Below are 27,634 nucleotides of genomic sequence, written 5' to 3'. Positions count from 1 at the left end.
CTGTCTTCTGTGTCTGCTTTGTGCGGCTCTGAGACCAAGAACACAAAAGCGAATGAGCACGTGACTCAGGGGAGGAATGCAGTGCAGGAGACATGGGGTTTCCATGGTAACCATCAGCGCACTTTCATCAAGCTGTTAAATTTACATTTTCGAAGCAGCGCAGTTGAAGCCTGCCTTGTTTGTGATTTTAAAAGTAAATCATTCGATAAGCCAAAGCAATAGAGGGGAAAGTTTCAACTTATGTTTGTCTTGGATAACTTTGCCTAAAACATGGTGGTGTATACTGATTTTTTTCCCAGAATTTTTTTTTTGTGTGTGTCTAGGTGTAACAGATGCCAGATTGTTAATGTATCTTAGTTCCACAGGCTACATGGTTAGGGTATATTTTGTCCTCATTGCTTGGGCCAGATCAAACCATTAAACAAGCTTAAATTATTCTTACTCTTGCCACATACATGATTTTTTTTTTTTAAACTGATGATATTCAGTTCAAACACCATTAAAAGTAATTTCAGGAATAGAGCTATTGTGTGGCGTGTAATTCACTCCTCTCATTTAAATATGGCGAACACTTTTCGGCGCGCGCTTTGCGCATCACGGACCTCTGTGATTTTAAAATGCTGCTCCGGCCCTGCTCATCTCTGCCCCTTTTTTCCTGAGCAGCAGGGTTTAAAACTCCCGCTATATGCCGCCACATAGTGCGCTTGTCAGTCGTCAGCAACTTTGTTGCTTCGTTCATTAACCACAGGTTACCGTATCACTGATTTTATCTGAGACGTTAAAGTACGTTCTCAACAATTCTAACGTCAGAATGTTTATGCAGGTGTTCATGGGAGTTGTAGGCGCGTAATATTACATTTCAATGCGTTTATTATATCAGATGCATTCAGAGAAAACTACAGTTAAAATATATTGTCATACCACAGAATAAATCACCCGCCAAAGTGGCTTGTGGGACTAAAGTCATTACCCGCCAAAGCTGAATTTTACCCGCATTTGGCGTGTGGGCGGGTGCTAATGTAAAGCCCTGCTTGATGAATGGGCAAAAATCCCAATGGTTAGATGTGCTAAGCTAATAGAGACATACCCCAAGAGACTTGCAGCTGTAATTGTCGCAAAAGGTGGCTCTATAAAATATTGACTTGGGGGGGGGGGGAGGAATACTTATGCACACTCCAGATTTCTGTTTTTTCATCTTAACTATTGTTTGTGTCACAATAAAAACAAAACCAGTGTGCATTTTTAAAGTGGTAGGCATGTTGTGTAAATCAAATGGTGCTAACCCCCCAAAAATCCATTTTAATTCCAGCTTGTAATGCAACAAAACAGGACAAACACCAAGGGGGATGAATACTTTTGCAATGCACTGTAACTGAGGCAGAGGAGTCATTTCACGTGCAATAAGTGAGAAAACCTTCAGTGAAAGAATTGCACTAAAGTAATTAGTACTGCCAGTGGATACAGGATTACAGGATTCTGACTCTAAGCTGCAAAATTCAACAGCAAATGCACATTACCATGTGTGAGAGTTTACTGAGTTTGTGCAATGCTACAGGTTACTGTCCTTTAACACACCTGGAGCAGTCCATTTCCCATGATCAGGAGTGTGTGTGTGTGTGTGTGTGTGTGTGTGTGTGTGTGTGTGTGTGTGTGTGTGTGCGCGCGCGCACATGCACGCTTAGTGGGGAGAGATGACCTTGCACATGGCCAGAGAGAGTGTCTGATAAATAGGCCGTGGTAGACAACAGGCTCACCTTGCAGATGGTGTGTTCCGTCAGGGGTCGATACAGATGAAAACACACTTCTCACTGTTAGGACAGCACTTTAGCGGATAAAGCTTTAGGCTAGGCTCTCATTGTACAGCCTTGTTCAAATCCAAGGCTCAAGGCTCATGGATGTACAAAATCTCAGTGGCAGTTCATAAACTTGCCTTTACTGAGACTGAGAAATGGAACTGACAAAGCCATCTTTTCTACTTCGTATATTTCATCTTCAGGCATGCTATTTATCATATCGTTACATTTAAGGAAATGATACAATAATCACTCAGATCTGCCTATAATCATTTAACTATATGCAAAAGATTATAATCATTAACAATATGCAAAAGGCTTATTTGTATTAAACATTTGACTTTTGAAAATTGTTTCAGCAATTAGAACTCTTTTGCAGCACCTCAGACTTCTGTGATTGTTTTCTATGGTTCACTTTTATTCTCTATATGCAACACTGAAACAAATTATCTAAGAAACACTTCTATGGAGCTTGTTCAAGATGTCAAACTACTTGTGAAGTACAAATGCCATGAGGAATGCCACTTGTTGAGTCCACAAACACAGCCACCAGAACATGCTTGTTCACTCTTCCCTGTTAGTGCAATCCCTGTGAGTTGACATATACTGTAGGTCAGAGACTCAACCTGTATGAGTCTTTAAAGAGTGACTTCTGAAGCAAATAGTTTCACTCCTACTCTGCAGCTCACTTTGGAACAAAAACAAATCATTTGAAAGTCAGCAATTCTCTCATCATGTTTTGGGCAGCGGTTTCCATCACCAATTTATTCATTCTGTAAAGAGTGTGTTCTGTTCTCATCATTAGCAAAATGTACATAAGACACTGGAGAGAACAGTCTACTGTGGCATCCTTTGTTATTCTGTACCCGCTCTTCTTTTACCCTCTCTGTCACTGCATTTTTTTCTTACTTTCCCTTCCTGAACACACACACACACACACACACACGCACAGAGTGTGTAGTGATTCACAACTCTTACACAACCACTTTCTCATTCTCTTTCCCCAGTGGTCTCATCAGGTGGTGGCCCCCTACACTGTTAGAGCTTTGAATAGTCCACTGCAACGTCCGAGATGGGAATGTTACATCCAATTAAGGATATGTGAAAGATTAATGAGTTTCACTCTCCTATTGGAGAAGTGTGGGCTGGCATAAGCACTTCATACACATCTTCAGATCCATAAATGATCAGTATGATTCAGTATGGTGTCTGAGGTTTGTGCTTTGGCTTATTTATAATTGATCTCCAGCATCAACGGTAGTATAAAATTAAGAGGTTTAATGCCCCTTTTGGGTAATGCTCATGTTTGTTTGTATGTGCACAGGTGTGTCACTGACCTGGGGCTTCTATCAGCTGTTTGTAAACTCCCAGAAATGCAGATTCTGCCTCCTTACTGCGCTGGATCAAGGCAACAACCTGCAAATAAAGACATATAAATATAGATAGAATTATTAAAGAATTAGTTTATCTGTCATTTCTGAAATATAAGAGAACATGAGACACAATATGAAATATAGTGAACGGACATGCAGAACGTTCACTGCACAATTCTCATATGTATTATAGTCATACATAAATAATATTAGCAAACTTGTCCACACTGAGAATACATTTATTTCATTTAGACATGCATTTAAATAAAGTTATGAACATCAGGACTACCAACAAACACCTCAACATCCATCATGATTTTAGACCAACACTATGGCATTAAACATAACCAACATTAAAGCAGCATATTGTGATTCGAAATCCAGAGGCATAGTGCCGTGACTTAAAGCTCTGTGTGGCAAGGTCAGCATGTATGTGGTTTTCCCCTCCACCCCTTCAACCCTGCTATCCACTGCTCGACAGGGGCCTCAAACCAATTACAGCTTCGTTAGGGGAGAGCAGGTGAGCAGAATGCACTACCACCTGGCCCAATGGAGAGGGCACCTGTGCCTGCAGAGATGTAGGCAAGAGAGTGCCTGCAGCCACAAAATATAGCTCTCTCACAATTTTCACACAGCTAAAAGATAGCTCTCCTGCCTCTCAGGAGAGACAGAGACACTTGGGCCAACACCCTGTTTCATGTCAGAGGGGAAATTTACAGAACATTTGCCAGTTGTGCAGGTTACAGAATAATAGTAAGTAACTATGTACATAGAGTAAGCTCAATAATTCTTGACACCCTAAAGATAGTTAAGAAAAGTCTATGAAAAAATTCATCTGACACTGAAAATTTGAAAGAAAGCTAAACTGCAGTTAAATTTATTCTACAAATTATGTCAAAATTACTGCGACCTCTATATTTAGTACTTTATGCAATCTCCTTTTGCCAAAATAAAAGCTACCACTGAATCTTCGATAATGCTTGAGGAGATTGGAGAAAAATCTCAATATAGTATCTCTCCAGAGCCCAAAGGTCCCCTGTTGTGGAGTCTCCTCTTCAGCTCTCCCCACAGGTTTTTAATGAGGTTTAGGCCAGGGAATAGGGATGGGTACAACAAGCTTAATTCTGTGGTCATTGAACTATTTTTGTGTAGATTTGGATGAATGTGTTGGATCACTTCTCTGCTGGAAGAACCAACTATGAACCAGTTGTAGTTTCTTGGCAGAGCCCAGCCCTGTCAATAATTTTGGGAGTAGGGGGCATTTGGAAAAGAGCAGTAGGTAGACCCAAAGTGTAAGCAATGCCGCCACCGCGATGTAAAAAAAGGTGGGGGGTTCTGGAGCTCCTTCCCCAGAAATTTTTTTAAAATATAGGATGTAAAATAGTGGATTCTGAGTGATGCAAAATGCAAATTTTGGCATTTCAGAGTAGATAAAATGTTCTTCTTGATCTTATGGCTTTAGATGGGTAATATGTGAAAAATATAAAATTAATGAAAATGAAAGTAAAGCCTTTCTGATGATTTCATGCCAGTTTGACCTATTTTCAAGTTTTATCAATCATGGGTCAACTTATATGTCATAAATTCTTGAATATTCAATTATTAATGTGAAGGTCTAGACTATCTTCACAATTCTGCAGGGGCATAGGCTTCAATAGGAAAATGGCAACCTGAAGAAGCCCTACTTCAAGTTTAGAAGAACAACAATAAAGAAAATAAAGATATCTTGTGAAACTGAAATATTTAGCAAACTTTAAATATCACAACTAAATAGACAAATATTTGAAATGAGGAACTTGAGTTTAAACCTGATTCAATGTAAATTATTCTTAACATGATTTATACATTGAAGTATTTATACTAATAATAAACACTTAATGAAAAAATGTAACTGAAACTTCTATTCAGTTGTAATTCTATTAACCCCTTCAGACAATCTGTACAAATGTACACATGAAGTTCCATAGCATTTTTCCTTGTGTCCGAAGGGGTTAATCTAAATAAAAGCTAACGCAAATTGCACTTTTTACTTGTCTATTAACTTTATACTTCAGTAATGACAATAAAGATCTCAATTAATCAATCCATGTGATTTTTACTGGCAACAAAATATGCAAATCAACAGACTTCACTTTTACAGTGTCTTGTAAAAGTATTCATCCCCTTTTGTGTTTGTCCTGTTTTGTCGGATTACAAGCTGAAATTAAAATGGATTCTTGGGGGGTTAGCACCGTTTGATTTACACAACATGCCTACAACCTTAAAAGTGCAAATTGTTGTTTTATTGGGACACAAACAATGATTAAGATTGTTTCCAGCCAGAGCAGGTCATGATATATTTTTTACCATATTAACATGCCATTGTGCGTCATGCCTGATGTAAAGACTCTCGTCTCTGCGAGCCTACCACACAGATTTAATACTTGTCATTTTTAGGGCATACCTAACAACGTGTTTTCTTTCTCCCCCCCCCCATCTGTCCCTCTGAGTTACATGTTGATCCTGGGATTGAGATGCTGGCCTCTTCTGCCCCTCGGACCTGCTTGATCCATCCTGGTGCCCTGTGTCTGGTCGGAGTTTTATCGCCCCACTCCTGTGAAGGACGGCCCCATGAGGACAGTTGAGGGTTATACCTGTTAAAACTGTTAATATTATAGTCAGGCTGTCTGTTGTTGCCCAAATGAGGATGGGTTCCCTTCTGAGTCTGGTTCCTCTCGAGGTTTCTTCCTCATGTCGTCTGAGGGAGTTTTTCCTTGCCACCGTCGCCACAGGCTTGCTCATTGGGGATAGATTAGGGATAAAATTAGCTCATGTTTTAAGTCGTTCAAATTCTGTAAAGCTGCTTTGCGACAATGTTTATTGTTAAAAGCGCTGTACAAATAAACTTGATTTGATTTGATTAAGATGGAAAAAAAAAAACAGAAATCTGGAGTGTGCATAGGTACCCCCCCCAAAAAAAAGTCAATACATTGTAGAGCCACCTTTTGCGACAATTACAGCTGCAAGACTCTTGGGGTATGTCTCTATTAGTTTAGCACATCTAGCCACTAGGATTTTTGCCCATTCCTCAAGGCAAAACTGCTCCAACTCCTTCAAGTTAGATGGGTTGTGTTGGTGTACAGCAATCTTCAAGTTATGCCACAGATTATCAATTGGATTGAGGTCTTGGCTTTGACAAGGCCATTCCAAGACATTTAAATGTTTTCCTTTAAACCACTCCAGTGTAGCTTTAGCAGTATGTTTAGGGTCATTGTCCTGCTGGAACATGAACCTTCATCCCAGTCTCAAACCTCTGGCTGACTCAAACAGGTTTTCCTCCAGAATTGTCTTGTATTTAGTGCCCTCCATCTTTCCTTCAATCCTGACCAGCTTTCCTGTCCCTGCAGATGAAAAAAATATCCCCACAGCATGATGCTGCCACCACCATGCTTCATTGTAGGAATTGTGTTCTCAGGGTGTTGGGTTTGCACCAGACATGGCATTTTCCATGATGGCCAAAAAGATCAATTTTAGTCTCATTTGACCAGAGAATCTTCTTCCATGTGTTTGAGGAGTCTGGCACATGGTGCTGGGCAAACTCCAAATGTGTTTTCTTAAGCAATGCCTTTATTCTGGCCACTCTTCTGTAAAGCCCTGCTCTGTGGAGTGTACCGCTTAAAGTGGTCCAATGGACAGATACTCCCATCTACGCTGTGGATCTTTGCAGCTCCTTCAGTGTTATCTTTGGCATCTTTGTTGCATCTCTGATTAATGCCCTCCTTGCCCAGTCTGTGAGTTTTGGTGGGCGGCCTTCTCTTGTCAGGTTTGTAGTGGTGCCATATTCTTTCCATTTTCCTATAATGGATTTAATGGTGCTCTGTGGGATATTCAAAATTGGGGATTTTTTTTTTATAACCCAAACCTGATCTATATTTCTCCACAACTTTGTCTCTGACCTGTTTGGAATGCTCCTTGGTTTTCATGTTGCTTGCTTAGTAGTGTTGCAGAGTCAGGGTCCTTCCAGAACAGGTTGATTTATCCAGACATCATGTGACAGATCATGTGACACTTTGATTGCACACAGGTGGATCTTAATCAACTAATTATGTGAGTTGTGAATTGGTTGGACCAGCTCTTATTTAGGGCTTTCATACGAAAGGCAATGAATACCTACAGTATGCACACTCCAGATTTCTTTTTTTCATCTTAATTATTGTATGTGTCACAACAAAACAATAATTTGCACCTTTAAAGTGGTAGGCATGTTGTGTAAATAAAATGGTGCTAACCTCCCCCAAAAAAATCCATTTTAATTCCAGCTTGTAATGCTACAAAGCAGGACAAACACCAAGGTGGATGAATACTTTTTCAAGACACTGTATGAAGTGCAAATATAACTTGACTAGATAGCGCATGCACAGTACTGACACAGATACAAGTAAACAATGGTTGTTTTCATACCGCAAACAGGTTGCTTGATGTCTTAAAAGACTGCTTTTCTCAGTGAATAAAACCAAATCATGCCATGCAAAAATACAAAGATTTTTTTTTTTTTTAACTACTGCAAGTAGCTGGCAATGGAGCACTTATAGGAGGCAAAATCAACGGCTGCCGAGAGTTATTGACAGGGCTGAGAGCCACCCATCTTTTCATTTAAAGTCTCCTGATCTATCATGGAGTCCACAAAGGTTTCCAGGGACTTTGAAGGGAAATATCACAAATGCTCCTCCATCCTTCCTTTTATGATAAACCCACCTTGGGTATCAGTTGTCAAAAATACTCTATTCTTGTCTCATCTGGCCTTGAACCCTGTACAAGTCAAAGTTCCCTATAATGGCTAGTTCCAAATGCTAAACTTTGTGGTTTGATAAAAAAAGGGTCAATATACTTTTGTCTCATGTCATTGTGTTTTCCCTAATCTTCCCCGTGTTGATGAATCAATAAGGGAATTTACCCTTTATGTCACCTCTTATTTATATTCAAATGAATTAATTGATGATCACATGTGCATATTATGTGATCATTATCAAAAACGTTACATATGAATGGACACATGCTTCAGTTACATTTTTCTTTATAAGTGTCTCTATGGGTGCCAATAATTCTGACACATTCTCTTATTAAAATATATATTTTCTTAGCATAAACTGACTTCAAATGAAGGTTACATCTCTCACATTTCTCAAATTAAGCTAATCAGCTCCAAAGTAATTTTCAATACCCCCCTTTTTTTAAATACACATCTTTACCAAGGGTGCCACGAAACATGGAGCTGACTGTCTGTATGTACAGTGTCTTGCAAAAGTATTCATCCCTGTCAGGATGCAGGCACTTACGGATGTATGTGCAGGGGAGAGCGGGGAAAACAAACTGGAAACAAAGCCAAAACGCGAAACTAGAATCAAGGTCATGGGACAGGAGAGGGTCAATCAATTGGTAGACGGGGCAATGTGGACAGGGCTAGAGAATAACGAGAAAGATACGAGAGCGAGGGTCAAGAACAAAATAAAGCAGGCAGTAGAATAAAGGCTCGGTATGAAAGGAATGAACACTGAATGATGCTTCACATCGAGTGAGAGTTGGAGAGGTGTTTATATAGCAGGGGCTGATGAACCAGGAAACGAGTGAACAGTGTATTTAATAAAGAGGTGATAGAGGGCACTGTGGTTCGTGAGTGTTGTAGTTCTGAGTGGCCATGTTTGTAGTTGGGTTCAGACTGGCACTCTCAACAGCATTACTGACAATCCCTCTTTGTGTTTGTCCTGTTTTGTTTACAAGTTGGAATTAAAATGGATTTTGGGGGGGTTGGCACTGTTTGATTTATACAACATGACTACCACTTTACAGGTGCAAATTGTTTTTTTATTGGGACACAAACAATAATTAAGATGAAAAAAAAAACAGAAATCTGGAGTGTGCATAGGTATTCACCCCCATGAAACTGGCCCATAGACAAGAGATGAACTGAGGCTCACGGTCGCTGACTATGTCCTCTGGGATGCCAAAGAGGCCTTCAACAAGCTCAAAACCACATTCACCACAGCCCCAATCCTCCAAAACCCTGACACTTCCTGTTAGGACTAGGACTGTTTTGGCCTCTAGAGGCCGCTGTTATTTCCTTTTCATGTCGTGTTTATTTTGGCCTCTAGAGGCCGCCACTGTTCCTGTGTTTTGTGTTTGTGTTAATTGCCTAATTATCTTCACCTGTGTCCTTAATTAGTTTGTCTATTTATACCCCTGAGTTCAGTCCTCTTGTCACGGAGTCTTTGTGCTGTTATGTTTATCTCCAGTTTCCTTTGTACTGTGTTTTTTGATCTTCTTAGCTTTTGTATTTTTGCACTTTGCTTTTCTTTTGGATTATGCTCTTTGGTTTTTTTTGTCTTTTGTTTTGCCCTGTATATAGTGTATATAGTTTAAATAAACCTTTTGATTCTTTTTCTACTTCCGCCTCACGCCTCTGCATTTGAGTCATCCCCCTGGTGGCCTAGTGGGGGTTTGCTGGATTATCACACCAACGAACCAGGTTCGAATCCCAGCAAAACCCTAACAGAATCCGTAGTGTAGGTGGTAGGCTGAAGCTCAAAGGTGAGTTGACACTGGGTAAGGAACTCTCGGCACTCACTGTGCTTGCCGTCATACCTCTGTGGTGCAGGAAGGCTGGGTTCGCGAGGTGAAGAAGGCAGCATTGCAGGAGGCACTGGAGCAGGAGCTGGATCAGGAGCAGGAACTGGATCAGGAGCAGGAGATGCAGGCAGAGATGTCAGCTGTGCCAGGGTTTTCCCAATTTGCTGAAGCAGTTCCTCGTGGCGAGCGAGGGCCTCACGTTGGCTGGTGAGTGTACGTCCATGAGCGTCCATGGTCGCTCCGAAGCGTGTCAAAGCTGCCATAATTCCCTGAAGGTTGGCCGGGTAGACAGTTGAAGCAGCCTCTGCTGAGTCGGTCATGACGGAGTCTTTCTGTTAGGGTTTTGCTGGGATTCGAACCTGGTTCGTTGGTGTGATAATCCAGCAAACCCCCACTAGGCCACCAGGGGGATGACTCAAATGCAGAGGCGTGAGGCGGAAGTAGAAAAAGAATCAAAAGGTTTATTTAAACTATATACACTATATACAGGGCAAAACAAAAGACAAAAAAAACCAAAGAGCATAATCCAAAAGAAAAGCAAAGTGCAAAAATACAAAAGCTAAGAAGATCAAAAAACACAGTACAAAGGAAACTGGAGATAAACATAACAGCACAAAGACTCCGTGACAAGAGGACTGAACTCAGGGGTATAAATAGACAAACTAATTAAGGACACAGGTGAAGATAATTAGGCAATTAACACAAACACAAAACACAGGAACAGTGGCGGCCTCTAGAGGCCAAAATAAACACGACATGAAAAGGAAATAACAGCGGCCTCTAGAGGCCAAAACAGTCCTAGTCCTAACAGGATGGCACAGTCGTAGGCCCGGTGCGGAGGAAGAACGGCGGCCCTGCTCTTGCTGAATACCTCCTTGAGATCCCAGTACTCTGTGGGAACTTGAGATAACTCGGTGAGATCAGGGGGCTCGGCAGGAGACACAGGAGAGCTAGAGAGCAGACAAGAGGCATGGCATGCAGGGCCCCATTCCACAACCTGGCTTGTTACCCAGTCTATGCGAGGGTTGTGGCGAGTAAGCCAAGGAAGGCCTAGAATAACTGGGAACTCAGGTGAAGGAATCAGGTGCAGGGATATTTCTTCCTTGTGACCTTGAGACTGGAGGAAAACTGGAGAAGTAACTTGGGTGACTCTTCCATCACCTAACGCTTGGCCATCGAGGGCAGACACAGACAGTGGGACTTCAAGAGGTGCAGTCGGAATATTGATGCTTTGGGCGAAGTGAATATCCATAAAGTTCCCAGCCGCCCCTGAGTCTATCAAAGCTTGACAAGAGTGGACAGACTCACCCCAGGAGATGGAGACCGGGATGTAGATTCCTTGGCCAGGGAGTCCGGGAGAGAGGGTAGGCCCCGTCACAACCCTCCCTCGGCTGGACGGGGCGGTCCTTTTCCCAAGAGTTCGGGACATGATGCTCGGAAGTGACCAGGCTTGCCACAGTAGATGCAGCACTTGTCCCTCCTTCTGCGCTCCCTCTCAGATGCGGAGAGGCGAGTACGACCCACTTGCATGGGTTCTGGACAGTCACTGAAGGAGGTAGATGGTCTCCAGGTAGAGGTAGGGAGGCTGGGGGGGCTCAAGGCTTGGTGGCGTTCTCTCATCCTGTTGTCCAGACGAATAGCATGTGAGATGAGGGTTTCGAGGTCACTTGGGCATCCAATAGAGGCCAGACCGTCCTTGATGGGGTCAGACAGACCATGGTGGAAGGCTGACACCAGGGCAGTCTCGTTCCATCCACTTACTGCTGCGAGTGTTCGGAACGAGATGGCGTAATCTGCGACGCTTCCTCCTTGCCGGATGGACATGAGCTTTCGGGCTGCGTCGGTACTGATGTCTGCCTGATCGAAGACCCGAAGCATCTCTTCAGAAAACAGCTGGAAATCAAAGCACTCAGGTCCCTGTCTTTGCCAGATAGCAGTAGCCCAGGCTCGCGCCTTACCAGCTAATAAGGTTATCACAAAGGCAATCTTGCGGCGCCGTCTCACATATTGGTTGACCGAGGGCACCCCCGCGTCCTCCTCCTGGTCCGTGAACAGAGGTGGCTGGAACCCGAATTGGCACTGGAATGGCGACAGCTTGGTGGCCGATGACTGCAGGGTGTTGTGGGCGTACTCCGCCCACGGCACCCATTCTGGTTCTCCCGGACACCTCCCAACCATTCATCGTGGAGGTGGACGCCTCGGACAGTGGTGTAGGCGCGGTGCTCTCTCAACGTTCGGAAGGAAAGCTGCACCCCTGCGCTTACTTCTCCCACCGCCTGAGTCCTGCTGAGTCCCGGTACGATGTGGGGGATCGAGAACTGCTAGCGGTCAAACTGGCCCTTGAGGAGTGGAGGCACTGGCTGGAGGGAGCACAACATCCATTCCTGGTTTGGACTGACCACAAGAACCTGGAGTACCTCCAGCAAGCCAAGAGACTGAACCCTCGACAGGCTAGGTGGGCCCTGTTTTTCAGTCGGTTTGACTTCACCCTCTCATACCGCCCCGGCTCCAAGAACACCAAACCTGACGCACTGTCCAGACTGTTCTCTGCCACTAACAGGGAGAATGAAGTCGGGCCTATTATCCCTGTGTCCCGGATTGTGGCCCCTGTCCGCTGGGGTATTGAGGAGGCTGTCCGACGAGCCCAACGCCAGGACCCCGGTCCTGGGACGGGGCCACCAGGCCTCTTGTACGTCCCACATCAAGCCCGGGCCAAGGTTCTCCAGTGGGGTCACTCTTCCCCTCTCACCGCCCACCCGGGAGCTCGGAGGACCCTGGACTTCCTGAAAAGACGCTTCTGGTGGCCTAACATGGAGAAGGAAGTAAGGTCATTTGTCCTGTCCTGTGAGGTTTGCACCAGAACCAAGAACCCACGACAGCGTCCCCAGGGTCTCCTGCATCCTCTGACCATTCCCCGGCGTCCCTGGTCCCACGTGGCAGTCGACTTTATCACGGGTCTCCCTGAGTCACAAGGTAACACGGTCATTTTGGTCTTAGTTGACAGATTCTCCAAGGCCTGCCGCTTCATACCACTGTGCAAACTCCCCTCTGCTCTTGAAACTGCGAAACTTTTGTTTAATCATGTCTTCCGAGTCTTTGGTCTTCCACAGGACATCGTCTCAGACCGAGGGCCCCAGTTCTCCTCCCGAGTGTGGCACGGGTTCTGCAAGGTCATCGGAGCCACTGCCAGCCTCTCCTCTGGGTTTCACCCACAGTCCAATGGTCAGACGGAGAGGCTCAACCAGGACCTGGAAACCACCCTGCGAGGCCTGGCTATGGATAACCCGACATCGTGGAGCACCTGGCTGCCATGGGCGGAGTACGCCCACAACACCCTGCAGTCATCGGCCACCAAGCTGTCGCCATTCCAGTGCCAATTCGGGTTCCAGCCACCTCTGTTCACGGACCAGGAGGAGGACGCGGGGGTGCCCTCGGTCAACCAATATGTGAGACGGTGTCGCAAGACCTGGAGCAAGGTCAGGAAGACCCTCATACAGACCTCCAGAACCAACCAGACTCAGGCCAACCGCCATAGAAGACCTGCACACGCTTTCCGCCCTGGGCAGCGTGTTTGGCTGTCCACTAAGGACCTTCCACTGCGGGTGGAGAACCGCAAGCTTGCTCCTCGCTACATTGGCCCCTTCAAGGTGGTGCGCAGGGTGAACCCTGTCTCCTACCGGCTCCAGTTGCCCCGGACTCTGAGGATCAACCCCACTTTCCATGTTTCCCTGTTACGGCCCGTACTGACGTCTACGTATGCCCCTGCCCCTAGGAACCCCCCACCCCCCCGCATCTTCCAGGAGCAGTCTGTGTTCACTGTGAATCGCCTGCTTGACTCCCGCCGGGTCCGCGGCGGGTTGCAATATCTGGTGGACTGGGAGGGCTATGGTCCTGAGGAGCGCTGCTGGGTTCCTGCTCGGGATGTCCTTGATAAAGAACTATGTCGGGACTTCCATTCGGCCCATCCGGATCGCCCTGGGAACGTCAGGAGACGCTCCTAGAGGGGGGGGTCCTGTTAGGACTAGGACTGTTTTGGCCTCTAGAGGCCGCTGTTATTTCCTTTTCATGTCGTGTTTATTTTGGCCTCTAGAGGCCGCCACTGTTCCTGTGTTTTGTGTTTGTGTTAATTGCCTAATTATCTTCACCTGTGTCCTTAATTAGTTTGTCTATTTATACCCCTGAGTTCAGTCCTCTTGTCACGGAGTCTTTGTGCTGTTATGTTTATCTCCAGTTTCCTTTGTACTGTGTTTTTTGATCTTCTTAGCTTTTGTATTTTTGCACTTTGCTTTTCTTTTGGATTATGCTCTTTGGTTTTTTTTGTCTTTTGTTTTGCCCTGTATATAGTGTATATAGTTTAAATAAACCTTTTGATTCTTTTTCTACTTCCGCCTCACGCCTCTGCATTTGAGTCATCCCCCTGGTGGCCTAGTGGGGGTTTGCTGGATTATCACACCAACGAACCAGGTTCGAATCCCAGCAAAACCCTAACAACCTGACCTTTCATGGTCGAGGTGGATGCCTCCGAGAAGGGTGTAGGAGGGGTACTCTCACAGCGCTCCAGTATGTATTCAGTATGTATCTGAATACATACTGGAATAATAGTTCGGTGGTCTGGAAAGCTGGGAAACGGGATGAATCTCAGTGCCTTGGAGAACCTGTTGATGATCACCAGGATGGTAGTATTGCCCTGGGATGGTGGTAGGTCAATGATAAAGTCAACAGCCATGTGAGACCAGGGTCTCTGAGGTACAGGGAGAGGGCATAGTTTACCAGCGGGAGGTGTTCAAGGTACCTTGGCTTGTGCACACACTGTGTACGAGGAGATGAAATGGATGATCTGTCAACATATTCTCCCACCAGTACTTGTTCCATAGCAGTTGGTAAGTATGATGACTGCTTGGGTGAACAGTAGCAGGAGATGCATGTGCCCAAGTGATGAGTTTACCTCAGAGATGGTTGGGGATGTACAGGTGGCCAGGTGGGCAGTTAGCTGGAGGAGTCTGTGGTTGCAACTCCCTTATCTCCTTGTCTAGGTCCCATGAGATTGCTTGGATGAAGCATTTGGGCATGAGGATAGGGTGAGGTTCAGGGTCGTGAGGAGATGGGCTGAAGACATGTGACAGGGCGTCTGCCTTAGTGTTCTTGGTGCCTGGACGATAGGATATTGTGAAGTGGAAGCGCATGAAGAACAGAGCCCATCAGGCTTGGCGTGGGTTAAGTCTCTTGGCCTTCTTGAGATATTCCAAATTCTTATGATCCGTAAGTATGACGAAGGGGTAAGTGGCTCCCTCCAGCCAGTGTCTCCATTCCTCCAGAGCAAGCTTGATAGTGAGTAGTTCTCTGTTCCCGATGTCATAGTTCCTCTCCACTGAGGTGAGTTTCTTTGAGAAGAATGCAACTGGGTGGAGCTTGGGCTTCTCGCCAAAGCACTGTGAGAGTACCCTTCCTACAGCTGTCTTGGAGGCATCCACCTCGACCGTGAAAGGTCGGGTAGGGTCAGGGTGTTGGAGGATCGGGGCTGTGGTGAAGGTGGTTCTGAGCTTGTTGAAGGCCTCTTTGGCTGCAGGGGTCCAGCGGAGGCACTTTGGTCCCTTCTTTAACAGGGAGGTCAAGGGCGCCACATGAGTACTGAAATTTCTAATGAAATGACGATAGAAATTTGCAAAACCAAGGAATGTTGCATGTAGAACTCACACTTCTAGGCTTTGACATAAAGGTGGTTTTCTAACAGGCGGTTGAGCACTGATTGAATGTGTTGGAGATGGCTCTCTTCATCTGGGGAGTAGATCAGGATATCATCAATGTATGCCACCACATATCTCCCTAACATGTCCCAAAGTACATCATTGATGAGACACTGGAAAATGCTTGGCGCTGAAGAGAGGCCATATGGCATCAACCAGTACTCAAAATGGCTGGCGTTGGTACTGAAGGCCATCTTCCACTCATCTCCTTCTTGGATACAGATGAGGTTGTAGGCACTGCATAGGTCTAGCTTAGAAAACACGTTGGTGCTATGGAGCTGTTCTAAAGCCAAGGGCATCAAAGGAAGAGGATATGGGTACTTCACTGAGATCTGATTGAGTCCTCGAAAGTCTATACATGGGCAGAGGCTGCTCCCTCTCCTCTCCACGAAGAAGAATCCCGCCGATGCAGGTGATGTAGATGGGCGTATGTATCCCTGCTTGAGGGCCTCTTGTACATACTCCATCACCACTTGTTCCGTCTGGGACAGAGGGTAGATGCGACTGTGTGATGGAGAAGTGCCCGGTAGGAGGTCAATGTCACAGTCATGGGGTGGTGTGGTGGTAGGCCGCACGCCTTACCCTTACTGAAGGCCTCCCTTAGGTCCAGATAACACTCTGGGACCCCTTCTAGGGAGTCAGGCTGGGGATTTTCTACAGAGGTGGAGGAGACACTTAGCTGAGGACGCTGAAGATAGTTCTGAAAACAGGTCGGGGACCATTGGAGAATCTCCTTATTCTGCCAGGAGATGAGCAGGTCATGCAGCTGCAGCCAAGGATTACCCAAAATGATGTCATGATGTACAGCAGTGGTAACTAGGAGATTAGCTCTGAATGGAGGGCTCCCACCTGAATGTGCACGGGAGCGGTCCAGGTGGTGATGAGGCCGTCCCCTATCAGGCCTCTGTCAATTGTCCTGATGCTGAGTGGGCTCTGCAGAGGGTTTGTGGGCAAATTGAACTTCTGGACGACTGAACTGTCAATGACGTTCCCCTCTGCCCCTGAGTCAACAAATGCAGAAAGCACGTGGGTTGAGGAAGGCAGTTTCAGCAATACAGGAACCTTGAAAGACTGAGCTCTAAATGATCTCACTGGACTCATCGGGTCAGCCTTGGTCTCCGCAGAACTGGTGCGTGGTGGGCAGACCGGACACTGAATAATCAGATGGTTGGCACTTCCGCAGTAGAAATACAGTCCCTCTCTCCTCCGATCTCATTTGGAGCATTTCAGATGAGTTTGTGAGACCTCCACGGATGTGGGAGTGTTGGTGGTTGAAGTGGGCGTGGCCTCCTCCTTGAGTGACGAGTGACTGGACAGTAGATGGTCCAGCTGAATCGCGAGATCAATCAGGGCGTCTAAGGTGAGATGTTCATCATGGCATGCCAGCTCACTCAATACAGCAGGGTGGATCCCCTGGTAGAAAACAGCTTTTAGAACTGGTTCTTTCCATCCACTGGGTGCTGCGAGAATTCGGAAATCTAGGGCATAGTTGGTGACTCTCCTAGAGCCCTGTGTGATGGTCAGTAGGCTCTCGCCGACTTCAATTTCCTCAGGTTCATGATCAAACATGCTTGAATAGTGTGAGGAAATGATCATACAAGGTTGTGTGCTCCCCTTCACTCCTCCACACCATGCTGGCCCAATACATTGCCTTGCCAGTCAAGAATGAAAGAAAAGCATACCCTGTGATCTTACGTTCATCGGAGATGTGTTGGATCTTAGAGAAGTACATGGAGCATTCAAGTAAAAATCCCTTACAGCTGCGCACATCCCTGGCATATTTCTCTGGGCATGGAAGCAAAAGTGCAGAACATGGGGGGGGGAGTTTTGGGGCGTGTTGGGAGGGCCTGCAACATCACGGCAGCTAGCTGAGCCATCTTGGTGTTGAGATAGGCAAGCATCTGCTGATGTTCCCCCAAGAGGCACCCCTGAGCGCTCAGAGCAGTTTACCTCGCCTCCCCTGCTGCATCCATCGCAGCGAAGTATCTTGTCAGGATGCAGGCACTTACGGATGTATGTGCAGGGTAGAGTGGGGAAAGCAAACTGGAAACAAAGCCAAAACGCGAAACTAGAATCAAGGTCGTGGGACAGACGAGGGTCAATCAATTGGTAGATGGGGCAATGCGGACAGGGCTAGAAAATAAAGCGAAAGATATGAGAGCAAGGGTCAAGAACACAGTAAAGCAGGCAGTAGAATAAAGGCTTGATATGAAAGGAATGAACACTGAAGGATACTTCGCATCGAGTGAGAGTGGGAGAGGTGTTTATATAGCAGGGGGTGATGAACCAGGAAATGAGTGACAGGTGTATTTAATAAACAGGTGATAGAGGGCACTGTGGTTCGTGGGTTTTGTCATTCTGAGAGACCATGTTTGTAGTTGGGTTTGGACTGGCACTCTCGACAGCATTACTGACAATCCCCCTTTGTGTTTGTCCTGTTTTGTTTACAAGCTGGAATTAAAATGGATTTTTTTGGGGGGGTTTGCACTGTTTGATTTCCACAACATGACTACCACTTTACAGGTGCAAATTGTTTTTTTTTATTGTGACACAAACAATAATTAAGATGAAAAAAAAAACCAACAACCCAGAAATCTGGAGTGCACATAGGTATTCACCCCCTTTCATATGAAACCCCTAAATAAGAGCTGGTCCAACCAATTAACATCATAAGTAACATAATTAGTTGATTAAGATCCACCTGTGTGCAATCAAAGTGTCATATGATCTGTCAAATGATGTCTGTACACTGCAAAAAATGCAAGTGAAAATATCTTATAGTTGAAATGGTGACACCAATTCTGAGATTATTAAACCTAGTTCTAGATTGCAACCAACTAATTCCAAGATGTCTCACCAAGTAAAAAATATCTGTCATTACAGAAAGATAATTTCACTAGTATTAAGTAATTTTCTCCTCAAATTCAGTTTTCAATTTTTTTGCAGTGTATAAATCAACCTGTTCTTGAAGGACCCTGACTCTGCAACACACAGACTCCCCAAACACATGGAAGAAGATTCTCTGATCAGATGAGACTACAAGTGAACTTTTTGGCCATGGTGGGAAATGCCATGTGTGGTGCAAACCCAACACTTCCCATCACCCTGAGAACACCATCCCTGCAGTGAAGCTTAGTGGTGGCAGCATCATGCTGTGGGGATGTTTTTCATCTGCAGGGGCAGGAAAGCTGGTCAGGATTGAAAGAAAGATGGAGGGCACTAAATACAAGACAATTCTGGAGGAAAACCTGTTTGAGTCAGCCAGAGGTTTGAGACTGGGATGAAGGTTCACGTTCCAGCAGGACAATGACCCTAAACATACTGCTAATGCTACACTGGAGTGGTTTAAAGGGAAACATTTAAATGTTTTGGAATGGCCTAGTCAAAGCCCAGACCTCAATCCAATTGAGAATCTGTGGCATAACTTCAAGATTGCTGTACACCATTGCAACCCATCTAACTTGAAGGAGTTGGAGCAGTTTTGCCTTGAGGAATGTGTAAAAATCCCAGTGGCCAAATGTGCTAAACTAATAGAGACATACCCCAAGAGATTTGCAGCTATAATTGCAGCAAAACTGGTTCTATAAAGTATCGACTTTGGGGGTGAATACCTATGTACACTCCAGATTTCTGTTTTTTCATCTTAATTATTGTCTGTGTCACAATTTAAAAATAAATAAGCAAATAGATAGATAGATAGATAGATAGATAGATAGATAGATAGATAGCCACAATTTGCACCTTTAAAGTGGTAGGCGTGTTGTGTAACTCAAATGGTGGCAACCCCACCCCAAAAAAATAAAAATAAAATAAATAAATAAATCCATTTTAAAGGTCTCATTGCATCATTTTTTCATTAACTGTACGGTGGTCTCTAGTATGAATGAATGTCCTGTGAGCCGGTTTTGGTGAAAAAATGCTGTGGTTCTCCTGTTTCAGGCTGTTCTAGTTTGGTGGAGGAGTGGGTGGCGGGAGAAGGACAGGATTTCAGCTCTTACTCATTAATATTCATGACATGTAAACATGTTACCTCTGATTGGCTAACAGCAATCAGTAAACGTGTTACCTCTGATTGGCTAACAGCACTGTGACGCTACCTCCAGTGGGTCAGAACAAGCGGATGTGGGTGTCTTTGTAAAAACTGTTTTGATTGGCTATTATGGTTTCGACATCGATGTTTTGACCAATAACAATGTAGATAATACGAATTTTACATCACATTCAACGAGATTTAAACGAGACTAAAGATGGCGACTTACAAATAATGTGTAAACATCGTTGGAGTTAATAAAGTTTGAACAGCATGAAGGAACATACCCCAACCCCCCGAAACTAATAAAAAAAAATCTCAACGGATTTGGCATAATATAAAAAGGTTGTTTTTTACTCAGAAAAAGAGGAAATCCGCTGAAAAGCGGAAAACTCTCATCCCTGCCTAGCTTGTGACTAGAGGTGGGTAGTAACGCGCTACATTTACTCCATTACATTTACTTGAGTAACTTTTTGGATGAATTGTACTTGTAAGAGTAGTTTTAATGCAGCATACTTTTTACTTTTACTTGAGTATATTTGTGAAGAAGAAGCGGTACTTTTACTCCGTTACATTGGGCTATATTCTGCTCATTACTTGCTACTTTATTTTTATTGATCCGTGCGATGCGTGGTCTGTTTGTTTATGTTTTGTCGAGACTTCCAGCAGAGGCTCTGCCACATGACAGCATCTCACCGATCAAATATAGCAGCCAGAGCCATAGTGGGAGGAGCTATGGTTTAACTCCGTTTCGCCAATCAAACAGAGCCAAGCCACCGCGAGCGCCCGCACACAAAATTCCTGCGGCAAGACCAGTCCAGGTGGAAAAGAGCACGAAAGCAGAAGAAAAATGGCAGAGACAGCGGCCAGCATTTCTCATCAAGCTGAAGAGGCACACCCCTGGCCACACATACAAACCATGTTCACTCTTCAAACAACAAAAAATAATAGTTATGTTATGCGGTGTCACATGTGTCTCCCCAAACCAGTGGATGTTTCAGCTTATAAAAACTCAACGTCGAATTTGAGGAAGGGCGGCACGGTGGTGTAGTGGTTAGCGCTGTCGCCTCACAGCAAGAAGGTCCTGGGTTCGAGCCCCGGGGCCGGCGGGGGCCTTTCTGTGTGGAGTTTGCATGTTCTCCCCGTGTCCGCGTGGGTTTCCTCCGGGTGCTCCGGTTTCCCCCACAGTCCAAAGACATGCAGGTTAGGTTAACTGGTGACTCTAAATTGACCGTAGGTGTGAATGGTTGTCTGTGTCTATGTGTCAGCCCTGTGATGACCTGGCGACTTGTCCAGGGTGTACCCCGCCTTTCGCCTGTAGTCAGCTGGGATAGGCTCCAGCTTGCCTGCGACCCTGTAGAAGGATAAAGCGGCTAGAGATAATGAGATGAGATGAGATGAATTTGAGGAAACACATTGCAGTAAGTAGGCTATGTGCTTTTGGCTGTCTTCGTAGGCAGATGTTACCCCTGTTGTAACATCATAAATAACTGTAAAATACATTGTTTTGTGGAAATGTATTGATGCACTGCGGCCTCAGACGGCAAGATAACACACACACACACACACACCAGAGAACCAAGAAATCTCATCTCATCTCATTATCTCTAGCTGCTTTATCCTGTTCTACAGGGTCGCAGGCAAGCTGGAGCCTATCCCAGCTGACTACGGGCGCAAGGCAGGGTACACCCTGGACAAGTCACCAGGTCATCACAGGGCTGACACATAGACACAGACAACCGTTCACACTCACACCTATGGCCAATTTAGAGTCACCAGTTAACCTAACCTGCATGTCTTTGGGGGAAACTGGAGCACCCGGAGGAAACCCATGTGGACACGGGGAGAACATGCAAACTCTGCACAGAAAGGCCCTCGTCAGCCATGGGGCAAGTCGCCAGGTCATCACAGGGCTGACACAGACACAGACAACCATTCACACTCACATTGAACCAAGAAATAAAACTACAAAAAAATCTTTCGATTACGTTCATTATGTCTTATATTGAATATTGTTAGGTTTTTTTTTCTTTTTTATCAGACATCTAATTTTTTAGGTTTGTTTACCTGACATGTTTCGACGTTTTATTTTCATCGAGTAGTGGTTTGAGTAATGCTTTTAGTTTCTTTTTCTTGTCTTCTGTTGGGTCTTTTCTTAATATCTCGAAGGCATTGTCACTGAGTAATTCCCTCATTTTGTATTCATATTCTTCGGTGTCCATGATAACTACTGTTCTGCCTTTATCTGCTGGGAGGATTGTGATATCTTTATTTTTAGCTAATGTTCTCATGGCTTTGGCTTCCTGTTTGGTGATGTTACTGGGTGGTGGTTTGGCCGTTTTCAATATACCAGCTATTGCGTTTCTTAGTGCTGCTTTTTGTCCCTGATCCTGTATTTTCTCACATGCTAATTCAGTTGCCAGAATGAATTCGTCGTGTGGTATGTTGTTCGGTGTGACAGCGTAGTTGAGTCCTTTTGCTAATATACTGCGTTCTGCTTGTGAGAGTTTGTACCTTGATATGTCGAAACATGTCAGGTAAACAAACCTAAAAAATTAGATGTCTGATAAAAAAGGAAAAAAAAAAACTAACAATACAAAAAAATCTTCCTAACAATCACTTTTTATTGATGTGAAACCAAAAAATGCTCATGAAAATAAGGTTGCTCGCCTAATGTCAGCTCCTCAATAGCGTTACAGTTGTACACAGCTCTGGTCAAAAACTGGGAATGGAAGACTGGTGAAAACTTACTAAATAACAAAACGCGTAACATATCGTTTGTGAAATCTCCATTTTTCAAGCTACTGTATTTGTTGTGGATTAGAGGAATTTGTGAAGACTTCAGGTGTTTTTTTTTTTTTCTGTGAGATTTGTTTTATTATTTGTCTACAAGTGCTTGTTCACAAAAGGAAGGGCATTAGCTTGTTAGCTTGACCGCTTGCTAGCAATCCCCACCACCACCCAGCCAAGCTGGGCACTGGCAGCTAGTTAGCAACCTTTTTGCTTGTTACTTCCGCTTGCTAACTCCTCTGCGAGATGGATCCAGTAAACAACTTTTTGGGAGATGAAAGGATTAACATCGCTGATCGCATCTTACAGGATTATTTCCAGTCTTTTTCATACGAGGAGATATTACATGTGATGTTCAGCTGCTGTTAAAGCTGAACAGTCACTTCACGGAGTGAACATGCACGCGCACACAGTGTTATGGTTTATGTGCAGACTGCCTTGAGCTTCTTGTTGTTATTGTTAATACACAGAACTACACACACACAGTTTATGTGTGAAATATATATGAAATATCTACCTGTTATGACATCCTGATCAATAAACAAAGAAGTTACTCAGCAGTTACTCAGTACTTCAGTAGTTTTTTCACTTAGTACTTTTTACTCTTACTCAAGTAATTAATTGGACGACTACTTTTTACTTTTACTTGACTAATATTATTCTAAAGTAACAATACTCTTACTTGAGTACAATTTTTGGCTACTCTACCCACCTCTGCTTGTGACCATGTCATTCATGCTAACGTGGAGAATATGAACATGCTATTTTGTAACAAAAACCTTCGAACAAAAAGTTCATGTTTTACTTACAGCTTGTGAGCTGGTGGTCGACAGATCCAGGTATTAAAAACAACCTCAAAGCAAAACTACTACTGAAGACACCGAAGTTTGAAAAGTCACTGTGGTTGAAATGATCAGAACACAGTACTAACGTTGCATTATATTTTGCTGGTGGTGTTCCAAAGATAAATTCCAACCATTTCTTCTTCACCTCTTCTATCTTGCAACTTTGCTCCGCTTAGGTTTCGTTTCTGTCGGCGGCTCCAGCCCGACTTTGGACGCTCATAACTCAGGCAGGGGAGGTCCCAGCCTCCCCAGACTTGGCAGCCAGAGACCTCTGCCCTCTCCCCAACGAACCGGCGCTGCCAGGGCAGGCTAGCCCCGTGCCTCGGGATGTAATTCGCCCCGAGGTGAGCCGCAGCGCTCCGCTTAGGTTTCGTTTCTATCGGCGGCTCCAGCCCGACTTTGGACGCTTGTAACTCGGGCAGGGGAGGTCCCAGCCTCCCCAAACTTGGCAGCCAGCGACCTCTGCCCTCTCCCCAACGAATCAGCACTGCCAGGGTGGGCTAGCCCCGCACCTCAGGACATAATTCGCCCCGAGGCGAGCCGCGGCACTCCACTTAGGTTTCGTTTCTGTCGGCAACTCCAGCCTGACTTTGAACACTCGTAACTCGCGCAGGGGAGGTCCCAGCCTCCCCAAACATGCAACGTTGATGTGTTACTGCCACAAATAACACAGGCACAAACTTGTTCAGACATGTTTTCAACTTGCTGTTAGGTCCTCTTCGTTAGCTACTGACGAGATGGGCTCTGCTATCTCTCCTCGTGCTTAAATCCGAACTTTCTTCTGGTGGGCGGTCGCAAGCCAAGGTGGGCGAGGCCATGAATACTAATTTTCGAAGTGACGTAAGTTTGTAGGACTTTTTCAGATCCGCTCGTTTTTCCGACTATTTTCTTTCATAAGCTAATACAGGGAATGGGAGTAGAATTACATTTTCACATGCAGCATGCATATGCAACTCGGAGTGAACTATGGTATTTCAAAAAGAGCCAGTATTAAACGTTTTTGGTGGAAGGGCACCTTTAATTTCAGATTGTAATGCAACCAAACAGGACAACAGAAGTTGATTTTTATGCTCCTTTGCGGATTTGGATTTAGAAAAAAATACAAGCTTTCCTTCTTATACTTAAGAAAATAACGGGTTATTTAAACAGAAAGAGGTATTTAGTCAACAAAGAAAAAAGTAGATTAATAAATACATTTTAACTAATTATGTGACAAATAACAAGCAAAATAAAAAAAACAAGCATGCATCTTAAGACATAATATAAAAGCATATTCTGTACCCTTCTAATGAATATTATTCGCTTAAAGGAGAAATTCAATATGATTAGAACTATATGGGGAGAGAGAGCGAATGTGAGAGAGTGAAGGGATTTAGATTTACAGTAAAGAGCTGTTGTCCCTGGAGTTCCATAATGCTAGCATCATGCTCACTAAAATATTTTAAAGATAAGAGCCTGCCAATACTCTAGCTCACTGCTGCTTCATGGAGTTCATGTTAAAATGGAGAGGCACTACACCAATCAATACAGATACAATAGTCTCCTGCTTTCGCTGTCTGAAAGCAATAGTGTTTCTCTCTGTTTTTTCTTCTTCTCTGCTCTCTCTCATTGTCCCACTTTTCTAAATTTCCAGGACATGTTGTTTGCTACATCAACACTGAGCCACCACATGCCAAGATATCAAAATAAGAACCTATAAATGCATGTGAGCAAGATTGTGTGACTTAGACACCAAGAGACAAGGTGTTATAGAGTCAGCACCTTTGCTGAACTGATCAGTCTAATTAGTTATTCTGTCCAGCACATAACAAACAGCATACATACCTGAGAACACTAATTTATCCACAGTGAAAAAAATTGCTAATAAATGTACACTTCCAACTGAATTCCAATTTATTTTGGATCCTTTATTACAGAACATGGCAAGCATAACACACCTTATTTCACATAATGACTAAAGGTTTCTGTTTTTATAATGGCATCATACAGTATTTAAATAACTAACAGTTACACTATTTGTTTAAACATTACTCATTGTTCACATTTTCACATTTGGGTTGCAGCAGTATAAGAACATTAAATGAGATGCTACATAGCAATATTGATATCAAGTCTGAAATTATTTCTTTTGGGAGGCTTCTATTTGGCCTTCAGTTGTTTATAAAAGCAATGTCAAGATACAGTTTTCTCTGGCTTAACCTTGTGTGTATGTTCCATAACCTCTTTCTCTGGCACCACAGGTCTCAGCAGCATGGGGCTAGTGCTGTTTAAAAGCTAGTAAAGAGTTCTTTTTGTCATGGTCACTACAGCAGCACGTGATGTAGGCAAGCGACTGGCTGACTGATGGCACCTAATCATCGTCATTATCATCATCATCATCATCTCCAGCATTTAAACCCGGGTTCACTCCAACTCATCACCAGTTCATTGTTTCCAGAATTGCAGTAGCATGCATTCTTAGCCTCTCCTTATATCTTTTTGCTCCCAAGCTGCTCTCTATTGTTTTTTTGCTGTCATGTTCATGTTCCTTTCCCTCTGCTCACAGGAAACCAACCTGCCATCTTCCAGTCAGACTGGCTGCCACTTGGCCGGTGGTCGCCTTCACACCCCGCCATCATCTTCCCCACTCTTGCTGCCACAAGCTTCCCTGTGGCTCCTTGGGTTAATACTGTGCTGCTGCTTCTATGACTGGGGTTTGCATCCTGCTCCAGGCAACAACTCACTGACTCACTTCTATCTATTTCTCTCCTCACTCCCTCCCTTGGCACTATAAGTAACAATTCATGTTTGACCTGTGTCCTGTCTCCAGAGTCTGCATTAGGGTCCACCATCTTATGAGGCATGAGAACTGCCAGATATGGACCCAGCAGACACAAATTCGCTCCATGAGACACTCACCAATCAAGGGGCCATTTGTTTGCAGCCACCATGAAAATGAATGGCTCAAAACCTGCAGTCCCTCACTCTGTAGAATCAACCTCTTTTCCACTGTTCCAGCTTAGAGATTCTCCCCTACAAATACCTGCTCTTTACTCCAGAGGCTGGGGCTTCCTCCTGCAGTACTTCCTTATAGTCAAGCAGCACCCTCAGACCTGATCACCCCCATAATGGGGGTCACAGATTGGGAGCTTGGGCCATGGCAACCTCTAACATTCTGTGTGTGGGTGTGAGTGAGAGAGAGAGAGCGTGTGCAAGAGAGGTTTTGATCTGTGTGTATCTAAGGAGGTATTATATATATGGTCAATTAAACCTCCTTAGGTAGGCTACACACAGATTAAAACCTCTCTCGTGCACACTCTCTCTCTCTCTCTATGCGCACGCACACACATATAAGGGAGAACACTGCCAACTTGGCATTGTGGATAACAGTTAAAATAATCCTGAATATATGTTTGAGTAACAGTGAAATGAGTGGGCACAGGGAACACATTTACTTAGTTATTTACTTTATTATTTGCTCATTCTTTCGTGTGAACGTTTATTCATTTATTTAAAAAAACCCACTTGGAATAAAAAAAATATTTCCCAAAAATATAAAATAGTTCCAATCATTAATTACCACATTATATATGTAATGCTTAATGAGAATACAATATTTTAACATATTTTAAACACCTTATATTTCATTGTGGGTGGTGTAGTGGTGTTACGTGTTACGCCTCCTGTGTCTGTATGTGTGCATGTTTTTCCTTCTTTGTGTGTGTCTCTCTCTCTCCTCAGGTGTAGCAGCTTGTGTTGGCTCCTCCTCCTTTCACCTGTTTTCACTTGAGGAAGGCCTATATAAACCTGTGCTTCCACCTGTTAGAGAGGAGAGAGGGTTTTGGGGTTTTTGCACGTTCGTCTTGCCATTTCGCGTCTGTCTGCTCGGTTGAGGGTTGGCTCCTGGGACTGCCACCCTCCTTGTTGGACTTTGCATTCCATTTTTCTATCATCTTTTGTTAAGCACTTTTGTAAATAAATTTCACCCTTTTTACGTTGTCTTGTGTTTTGGGTTTATGTCACCACCCCTTTTTTTTTTTGATTGTTCATGCCTCCCTAGAGCATGTAACAATTGGGGGCTCGTCTTAAACCCAAATTTCCACTTGGGCGCTCGTACTTAATAAGCTGCTCTTATTCGGAAACTCTAGTGAGGTAGTGTGCTCCAGCTGGATTTCTGGAATTCTTCCATCGGAGCACTATTTTTGCTTTCTTTGATTTCTGTTTTGGAGGTTACCCTGGGGGGAGGTATGCTGCAAGGAGGTGGATCACATTGATGCATCTCCTATGTGTTAAGCATTTAAAGCCGCCTTCAATCGGTACGCCTCTGAAGACTAGTCGAGGCTAGTTTTTTTTTTATGGGGTAGGTAAGTAGGACTAGGGTTTCCGCAGTCGTGCCTTGGCTGTTTAAGGGTGGTTGGGTAAATTCGCACTAGTGGTTTTGATCTTGTTTTATTCGTTTCACTTTGTATATTTGTTT

General features: G+C 44.3%; 1 protein-coding gene across 1 annotated transcript in view; it reads right to left on the bottom strand.

Annotated features, from left to right (window-relative positions):
• Positions 1-27,634, bottom strand: part of cux2b (cut-like homeobox 2b) — a 643,825-nt gene that overhangs the window by 252,686 nt on the left and 363,505 nt on the right. Inside the window, exon 4 of the mRNA XM_060931785.1 lies at positions 3,131-3,209. Coding sequence (XP_060787768.1) covers positions 3,131-3,209 — 79 coding nt within the window. The remainder of the gene's footprint in view (positions 1-3,130; positions 3,210-27,634) is intronic.

The sequence above is a fragment of the Neoarius graeffei genome, chromosome 10 (assembly GCF_027579695.1).
Source record: "Neoarius graeffei isolate fNeoGra1 chromosome 10, fNeoGra1.pri, whole genome shotgun sequence".
Classification (NCBI taxonomy): Eukaryota; Metazoa; Chordata; class Actinopteri; order Siluriformes; family Ariidae; genus Neoarius; species Neoarius graeffei.
Note: the sequence above shows the minus strand (reverse complement) of the source record. Positions and strands in the feature narration are given on the sequence as shown.